The sequence below is a fragment of the Engraulis encrasicolus genome, chromosome 16 (genome assembly GCF_034702125.1).
Source record: "Engraulis encrasicolus isolate BLACKSEA-1 chromosome 16, IST_EnEncr_1.0, whole genome shotgun sequence".
In the NCBI taxonomy this organism is placed as follows: domain Eukaryota; kingdom Metazoa; phylum Chordata; class Actinopteri; order Clupeiformes; family Engraulidae; genus Engraulis; species Engraulis encrasicolus.
Window position 1 is genome coordinate 7,002,824 of NC_085872.1, and position 9,876 is coordinate 7,012,699.

Here is a 9,876-nt window from a genome sequence, read left to right on the forward strand (position 1 = left end):
GTGATAGTAATGATGATGTTGATGAACATGGCAGACTGCTGCCAGAATGAGATGCAGAGTGAGAAGCAGCGATTCTGGAGTAGGCCTTATATTACACATTTAAGAAATGTTGTAGTTGTCCAATAGGAGGCCTTGTTAATTTGTATATACTGTGTAACTATTTGTATACACATGATGAGATTAAGCATTGTCCACACGTGCAATCTGATTATGGCAGCTCCTTCCATGCTAGTTAAAAAAATACTATGAGCCTCTTATCCAGGAGTAATCAGTAATCACAGGCTTTTAATTAAAAGCAACCTGAATTGTACCTGGATTGAAAAAAAAAGATCTAAAAGTGGTTTGATGTAGAAGTATTGATGTCATAGTGGAGTATTGGAGCAAGTATACATGTTTGAATGCACGTCAAAACTTTGAATGCACTACCAAACTTTGAATGCACTGTGTTACATTTCAAATGAAGAAAAATGTGATGCATTCTTTAGTAGTAGGGATGTAACAATATCAACATCACACAATGTTTTAGTAAGTTGCCTGCAATACAATGCACATGTTGATACTAAAAGAAATGCAAAAATAGAAATCAAGTTATGTTGAATGTCCATATGGAATGACATTTGACTCATCTGCTTATTCAGCTTCTTGAAAGTTCACTGTTTCCAATATAAAATAATAAGGATGGTATAACTACAGTTTGATTAATATTTTTAATGTATAGTGAGCTTAAAACAGTGGATAGTAGAAGTAGATTCAATGCAATGCATTAAACATAGGACAATTATTTACATCCCAACAAAATGGATAGTAGCACAATTATCAGATCAAATCGTGTAAAATGTCAGGACTTAAATTTGCCTACTTATTTGTCTGTTGATTCAGTCTTTGGACAATAAATGTTACCACTGCTATCTAGGTGTGGACAGAAAGAGAAAGTGAGTAAAGCATTATCTATGGACAAAGAATGTAGGCCAAGAATGGGGAGAATGGTACACTGACTGATCCACTTCATTGGACAACTAAACATTTGATATGTAAGAATGCTCACTTGTCCATTTCACCCTTACACTAAGAGCAACCATGACAGAGCTTAAAACGGACTGGATCATGTTTCTTCTACAGTCATAAACATGCTCCTTGCTGATCAACAATTATGCAACTGTCTTCTGGCTATACAGGTATAATATGTAGAAGAACACCATGTATTGGATAGGAGTTTACTATACATTAGACAATAGTGACTAGTAATCATAATAGTATTTATTATAATTATACATTTTACATGGCACCCTTCAGAACACCCAAGGTTACCTTTAAAAAAAAAAAAAGAAAAGAAAAAAAACAGTGGTGCATTTGCTACTCACCTCTATCTAGTCCAACAACATACAATGCTCACTAGCTGCAGGCAAATGTGATTTTTTTTTTTCTTAGCATGCAACCATGTACTTCGATCTCAACGGCATAATTGTTGACAGGCATGTAGCGGAGGTTAGTAGTGTTGGTATTCCATGAAAAGGACAATGGTCTCCACTCTCACTCCCTTCAGCGCACCTCGACATCCAAAACAAAGCGTACAGCATCCCCGTGAAGACCTCTCATTTGACTCTAAGGTCATAAATCAATGATACCACTGTCCTTGCGATGTTGTGATGCTGGCAATACTGTTACATCCCTACTTTAATAGATAAGATTGGGCTGGGCAGGTGTGGCTGTTTAAAAATGTCAGAGAAGACGCACTAAACAGCCACACATACAAACACTTTCGTGTTTGCGTGCGTCCAACATTCACTTACGTGCGTCCAACATTCACTACCCCTCCCTCCTTCCCCCCAACCCCCACCCCAATCTAGAAAGGAATGCACACGCTGGAGGAGTGGAACTTCCAGCAGTACGCCGAGAGCGTGGCGAAGAAGTACATGCACCAGAACATCAAGCACGTGATGAAGGAGGGCGGCCGCGCTGGCAAGGCCCTCATGATCAACACCGACCAGCTGATTAGCACCGTGCAGGTGCTGGGGGCGGCCGGCGGGGCCGTGAAGGCCACCCAGGCCATCAGCGCCGCCACCGCCGTCATGTCAGCCCTCTTCCTCGCCCTCGACGTCTTCTTCCTCGCCAAGGACTCGCACGAGCTGCGCAAGGGTGCCAAGACGGAGTTCGCCAGTAAGCTGCGGGAGGTGTGCAAGGACCTTCAGGACGGGCTTCTGGAGCTGAACAGGGTCAAGTGTCAGCTGCAGAAGACCATGGACGGGATAGAGGTGGAGGCGTTCGAGGAGGATGGGGAGGAAGAGGTGAGCGACGGAGAGGAGGAGGAGCTGGAGTCGGACCCGGTGAAGCTCGCTCAGCTCGAGCAGGAGCTGGATGAGATGGAGGAGAAGCTGGACAAGAAGGTGCCGAAGGAGCCAATCAAAGCCACTGGCAACAAGGAAGAGGAGACGAAGGAGCCAATCGAAACTACTGACAACAAGGAAGAGGAGACGAAGGAGCCAATAGAAACTACTGACAACAAGGAAGAGGAGACAAAGGAGCCAATCGAAACTACTGACAACAAGGAAGAGGAGACAAAGGAGCCAATCGAAACTACTGACAACAAGGAAGAGGAGATTAAGGGGCCAATGAAATCTGCTGGCAAGAAGGAAGGGGAGACGAAAGCAGAAATGGAGATGGTCGTCAAGCAGCAAGAGAGTGAAACCAAGAGTGAGAAAGAAAAGAAGAATAAAAGTGAGAAAGAAGAAGGGCTGACTGTGACAAAGTATGAGAGGATTCAAGAGGACAGCAAGAGTGTCAAAAGTGATGGTGGAGAAAAGGAAAATGTGAAGAAGGTAGACACGCTGGAAGGAAAATCAACTTCCTCTTTCTCCAATTTCTTTATCAGTGAACGTCAGAAGAAAAATCTGGCATGTGATACTTCGTCCAAGATCAGCACAAAAGACCGGAAAAAGGGGAGTGAAAATCAGGAGACTGAGGAACCGAAATCATCTCGAGTGGTGGAGACTGTAAAAGAGCCACCAGGAAAGAAAATGAATCCCACTGACAAACTCAGTCAAACAGAGCAAGAAGACCAGGGCAGTGAGACGTCTTTGAGGAGCATCTCAAATGAAAAGAGTGGAACTGAGAGATTGGCCACAAATGAGAAAAATGAGGTGCTAAAGAAACTGGAAGAAAGAAAGGGGCTGAAAAGAATTGAAAAACTGGAGATTGAGAAAGACAAGACGGCAAAAGTTGGGGAAAAAGGGAAATATGAGAAACCAACAACAAACATGTATCCCACTGATAAGTACGGAGAAAGACGCCAAGGAAAGAGTAGTTTGAAAGAAAAGAGCGACACTGAGAGAGCAGTAGCGAAGGAACGGAATGAGGTGTTGAGAAGGACAGATGAAGAAAAAAAGGAGAGGGTCCAGGTGACAACTGAAAAGGGAGCAAGGGATGGTAAAAAAGGGATGGAGAGACAGAATGCTCGCGTGAGCAACAGGCAGAGAAGACCGGGAGAGGACAGCAGCAGTAGAACCCAAAGAGGTAGCTGGAATGATGGAGATGGGAAAGAGGGAGTCAAACCAAAGACTGAGGACAAACACGACAGAGGAGATCAGCTAGTCGGTAGAGGAGTGGAGCAGAGGGAGAGGGCAGCAAAGAGGCAAGAGGAAGGCAAGGAGATGAGGACCCAGTGGTACATCAAGCACGATGCCGGCACCGACAAACGTCTCCAACCGGAGCCTGGAGGTGTAAGGAAGGAAAGCCCTGCAGGGGCAGAGTTCGGCAGGCGGCGAGAGAGGGATGGGGAGAGGCGGGGAAGAGCACAGGAGAGTGGGAGTGAGGCACAAAGAGGCACGGAGGAGAGGAGGCATGAAGATAGGACAAGGGAGGAGGAGAGAAGAGGCAGCGGGTACGACCACATCAGCATGAAAGGAAGCAGTGATGTGGTGCGAGATAAGGACAGGACGAGGAACAGGGTGGACTCTGGGAGTGACGGAAAGGGAGAATCGCAGAGAGGTAGCAGGCACGATCACACTAGTGGAGAACACAGAAGAGGGAGCAGTTCAGGTGTAAGTAGTAACAGAAGAGGTGAGCGGGAGGTCAGAGGTGAGCAGGAGATCAGAGGTGAGCAGGAGATCAGTAGACAAGAGAAGGAAGCTAAGCCTGACCCAAGGCCCCGTATTCGCTCCACACGGCAAGAGGACCTCAGCATATAGCCTGTGAATGATTATATAAATGGGATAAACACATTATCTGTGGGTCTAGAGTGTAGAAATGCTGGTTGTGGTATTTTGGTGAATTAATCGACAAAGGCTGCTTCATCGGTGCCTCCTGTGAACCAACAGGATGTAATGATGTTTTTGTAGTCTTGTCATACCATACAGTAGTCTATAGTCCAAGTCTTAAAAAAATATTAACCGGTATACGTTTTAACTACCTTCACCAATCACTACAGATCACATTGTGTATATCAAATTGCAAGGTGGCTATCCATAATGCACTTTACCATGGACTTCCCTGCTGTATACCTCAGGACATTTTATATTTATAACCTTTTAAACAATGTTCTCATCTCAATCCTTTGCCAAGTCTGGCAGGGTGTGTTTCTTCACTAAGCCATCAATTGTAGGGAAAACTGTGACATAATTGTGGAAAAATGGGTGTATACACTACAAATCAACCTCTTTATAAGCTATTACTGATTAAGTTATTGATGAAGCTACTACTGACTAAATTTGTCTTGCTATTTAAGGATAAAGTTTATTTAAGGATAGAGTTTTTGTTGTTGTTCAACTGTATTTTTAGTTGGTGTTTCTGTTGACATGTCAAACACTACTACTGTCTAATACTGCTGCCAATGTTTTTTAGAATTCATAATAAATTTCTGTTCACTCCATTTGCCTGATGGTAACATGTTTTTAGACTTTGTTGATCGAAAGTTAAGAGGCATTGGAATTCATGCAGCCACACCAGAAGAACAAGATACGCATACCAGTTCTGAGTTAGCGTCAACATGTAGCAGGTGATGCTACTACATCTCAACTACGCAACTACTGAAGACAAGGGCAACCACAGCTGATGCCAATAAATCAATTAGTAATAGGTACTTAATATACAGTAGTACTGCAATGACTATGCTTCTTAAAAACGAAAAAAACATTTAATCCATTCCATTCAATAGTGGCATTAGCGGCCCTGCCGTGGCCAACCGGTAGGGCACTCAACTGCCATGCGGCCGACCCGAGTTCGATTCCCGGCCCGGGTCATTTGCTGACCCCTCCCCGTCTCTCTCCCCATTCGCTTCCTGTCCACCTCTCGCACTTTCCTGTCAAATAAAGTCGTAAAAAGACCCCCAACAAATCTTAAAAATGCATAAATAAAAATAGTGGCATTAGCTGTGGTTGCACTAGTGTGGTACTACTAAAACATTGTTGACCCATAAACAAATATGAAAACCAAGGCGTAGAGAAATGGATCAGCTGTCCTTTGGAATTTCGTCCTCCGCAATAAACCCACTGTGCTTGTAATGAACTATAATATTGTAACTCAAGAGAGTCCTTTTGCACAAGCCCCCCAGTAACAGAGGTGCAGGTGTGCGTCAGGAAAACTCGATCAAGGATAGTGAAGCTGGTGACGCACTGGTGAAACATAATGTTCACTCCAACAAATAAAATAAGAACAAAAGAACAGTAAGCAGTGTGCAAAGTTTTATGAACTTTCATCTATAATATTGTTGCCTCAGATCAGTAATGGTCCAGTGTTGGTTGAGATTGGACATGGGCACCTTCTCCATCCTTCAACAGCAAAGCACCTCTTTGAACTGTGCTTTTACACCTTCAAGCCGAATAAAAGGGTACAGACAACACAGAACAACAGAGACATATTTTGTGAAAATCATTTATGAGTTTTATCACAAAGTCTGAAAGAATTATTGAAGAGTTCAATCCTCAATGTGCTGCATAGACACTACTCAACATCAGTTTTTAAATAAAGTGTCAACATTGCAGTCCTAACCTCTCTTCCTGATGAATGCCAATAACATTGTCTGTCTCAATTTTCTATAGCTTATATCTATGACGGGGAACTATTTGATATTTTACAGTAACTTGTGACAGTAGTGACCTATAGACAAAATAATTGGTTGCTGATCCTGGACAAGCCCCCAAATTTCACCATAGTCAATAAGGAAGATGACTTACTTGCACAGCCTATGAAGGCTGCTACCACTGCTACTGTGAAAACATTTCAGCCTGATGCAGAAGCCAAGTTATTCATGTCATGACCAGTCTATGCCTAAACCCTCCAGGCTATTAAACCAGTCAGGATAGTTTTGTAATTTATTTATTTAAGGAAATGTTGTACTTTGGGATGTGTAGTACTTGCAGCACTTCTTGTGATTTAAATGCTGTATCAGTAAGGCTGAGATTTCTAACAGATTTATTGAAAGCAAACAAAAATATCCATGGTAACAAGGCTGTTATGAGATCACATCAGTGTGTTTGACGTTGCGAGTATCTTCTTTTCTTAAAAAAACAAAAAACAAATGCATGTTACCTGCTCTCTGAAATGCTAGCAAACAAGCATCTCTTTGTCCCCAAAGTGGTCAAATGACCATAAGAAAATGTACTTAAAAATGGGTCTTCAATCAGTTACACACACACACACACAGACAGACTTGAGGTATTTTTGTGTCTATCACTGACCACATGCCCATGCCTGCAGGAAGGGATGAACACGCTGGAGGAGTGGGACTTCAAGAAGTATTCGGAGAGCGTGGCCAAGAGGCACCTGAACCGCAACCTCAAGCACATCATGAAGGAGGGCGGCCGCGCCGGCAAAGCCCTCATGATCAACACAGACAAGCTCATCAGCACCGTGCAGGTGCTCAGCGTTGCGGGCGGTGCAGCCAAAGCCGCCAAGGCCGTCAGCGTCAGCACGGGCGTGATGTCGGCGCTCTTCCTCGCCCTCGACGTCTTCTTCCTCGCCAGGGACTCGCACGAGCTGCGCAAGGGCGCCAAGACAAAGTTTGCTACCAAGCTGCGGGAGGTGTGCAAGGAATTGCAGGACGGGCTTCTGGAGCTGAACAAGGTGAAGTGTCAGCTGCAGAAGACCATGGACGGGATAGAGGTCGAGGAGTACGAGGAGGAAGGGGAGGAAGAGGAGAGCGACGAAGAAGAGGAGGACGACGACCTGGTGTCGGACCCGGTGAAGCTCGCGGAGTTGGAGCAAGAGCTGGATGAGATTGAGGAGATGTTGGACCAGAAGGTCCTGGAGGAACCGAGCAAGAAGGAGAAGGACAAGTGGGAGAGCAAGAGCGAGAAGGTACGGGAGAAGGGCACGAAGAGTGAAAAAGAGAAAAAGAACAGAACTGAAAAGAAAGAGGGAACGACTGAATCGAAAAGCCAGATTATTGAAGAGGACAGGAGGAGTATTAGGAGTGAGGGCGGAGGGGAAGACAGGGCGAAGCTACATAAAGAGCAAGCCAAAGAAGAACACAAAGTGCAGGAATCAAAGGTTGAGTTGAGCCGTGAGGCACCCCAGAGGAGCGCAGGGAAAGACACCTCACTGAAGAGCAGCACGAAAGAGAGAGAGGCGAAGAAAGCCAAAGAGGAGGAGGAGGAGGTGGAGAAGAAACAAATGGATAGAGCAAGGGAGAAAGTAAAAGAAGAGAGTCAGACAAAGCAAACCACGTGGTACACCACGGACACACCCAATCAGGGTGCGCAAGATAAGCAAGGGAGCGTGAGGTCTGTGCAGAGCAGCACGAAGGACAGGAGCAGAGGCGAAAGGCCTGCCTTGAAGGAGGAACATAACGTGCCAAAGACGCGTGAGGAAGAAGAGGCGGCAAAGATGGCCAGGGCCAGATCCGAAAGGGTAACGTCAGATTGTAAGAGAGAGATTGAGCGACAGTGCGCCAGTACAAAGGAGGGGCAGAGGAGAAGAGAGGGATCAGAAAGGGGCAGCAGAGCTAGTGCAGACATGAAAGAGAGGGTGCAATCGGTCACTGAGCACAAACAGGAAAGAAGAGGAGGGGCAGGGGAGCTGAAGGATCGGGAAAAAGGTCATACGGAAAGCACTAGGAGGAGAGGAGAGCAGACTGAGCTCCGAGATGAGACGCACAGTAAGCAGGAAAGAGGCACAAGCGGAGGTCAGCAGGCAGAGCGAAGGGAGAGCCTCACTGGCAGCGGAGGGGCGGACTACGGGAAGAGGAGAGAGAGGGAAGGGGAGAGGAGGGGAAGCAGACAGGAACATGGGAGTCAGAGAGAGAGGGGTAGCGAGAGGAGGCACGAGGAGCGGAGGGGTAGTGGGCACGACCAGCACGCCAGTGTGAAGGGAAGGAGTGGCGGAGAGCGAGACGGGGAGAGGAGAGCCAGCAGGCAGGAGCATAGGGGGAGTAGTGCAGGCGGGGAGAGCCTTAAGGGAACTGGACAGGGTCACCCCATTGAGAAGAAGAGCAGTGCTGCTGAGTGGGACAGGGGAAGTAGAGGGGAAAGGGAGGCCAGAGAGAGCAGGCGGGAGGGGAAGGGAGAGCTAAAGCCCACTCCAGCCCCTAGGGCTCGCATCACGCGACAGGAGGACCTCAACATCTAACCTGAATGTGAAAGATGGATTATGTGTTCTGTGTGAGTATGTGACTGTTCAGAATAATCGTATTATTGGATTATATCTGCAGAGTATTTTTAACATATATTTTCTTACTTTGGTGGGGCATTGGGAGAGGGTTTTTTAAAAATTGCTATTTACAATAAGTGTCGTTTTAAAAAATACAGGATATTTTTAAACAGATGCATTTGCCATATCTTTAACTGTTACACTTATCTCGTCTTACGAGGTGATGCACTTTATTTGAGAATCAGTGCCAATCAGGATCTATTTTCTCTATACATATTGGTTGATAGAGATCATCTCATATGTTTTGCACATACTGTAATCCTGGGTGGGTGCCAATGTGTTCTATAATGCCTTTGAGTGTCCTTCAAGAGACAAGCTGCCAAGCCTCCACAGGTTTGGTTAACCTTTGTGTTCAAGGATGAATTTTTATGTTGATGTGTTTGTTTGTTTTTGTTTGTTTGTTTGTTGAAACATCTGTGCCATGATACTGCCTTTTGGTATTTTGCAATTTGTTGGTGGTGTTTTAAATAAATGTATATATATTAATTGTCTGTTTTATTTAGGCATATCGTTATGGATTTCTTTAAGATTAGTGTTGGGTAGTAATGGATGGCATGTACTGTCTGTAACCAGATTATAGTATTTAGAATTTCAAATGACAAAATATTGCCGTTACTTTGTTAAGATAAATGGACTGCAAGGTAGTACTTTCCTGTAAGATATTCTTTAATTTGGACTTTTATTGGAATTCACTCCACCCAAACAGAACATGCCATAACAGTTTCTATGTAAATGTTTTAATTATTGTTGATGACGTCAGTCAAAGCCAAAGTCAGTCGTGCATGAGCAAAAATTCATTTGCCTTGGTAATTCTGATACCAATATGAAGAACACATCTGCCAGTTCAAAGCAACCTACACAGCCTGATTTTTTTTTAAAAGTCCCCAGTATTTAACACACAAAATAGTTTTGTGTGTAAGATGACCCTGAAGAAGGCGTAAGCCGAAACATTGGTCTTATTAAATGTAACTGCATGAAGTTCTGAATGTGCGATGACCATTCTTTTAATCAAATTGAGTCTACTATGGTCCGCCGTACACACCTCACACGGTGTAGGGTGACTTCAGGTAATTTGAGCCATCAGCTAAAATGAGCCATTTAAGGTTTTGGGGTTCTAGCCCCTCTGGAAATGAGACCCAATGACTACAAAGTATGGGAATCTGTTGACACAACAGATCATTACATGTAACAGGGGATTTTATTGAGTTTTGATTGATACAGTATGGTGGGTGGGAT

At 44.7% G+C, this 9,876-nt stretch overlaps 1 protein-coding gene across 3 annotated transcripts in view; it reads left to right on the plus strand.

Moving 5' to 3' along the window:
* Window positions 1–9,123, plus strand: part of apold1a (apolipoprotein L domain containing 1a) — a 30,486-nt gene extending 21,363 nt beyond the window's left edge. For 2 of the 3 annotated variants that reach the window (XM_063218487.1, XM_063218486.1), the window contains exon 48: window positions 1,848–4,862. In XM_063218487.1, the coding sequence (XP_063074557.1) occupies window positions 1,848–4,184 (2,337 nt within the window). In that variant the 3' untranslated portion in view covers window positions 4,185–4,862. Of the gene's footprint in view, window positions 1–1,847; window positions 4,863–6,690 lie in introns of those variants that run through there. The other variant, XM_063218488.1, reaches the window with a different exon arrangement.
* The last annotated feature ends 753 nt before the right edge of the window (window positions 9,124–9,876 follow it).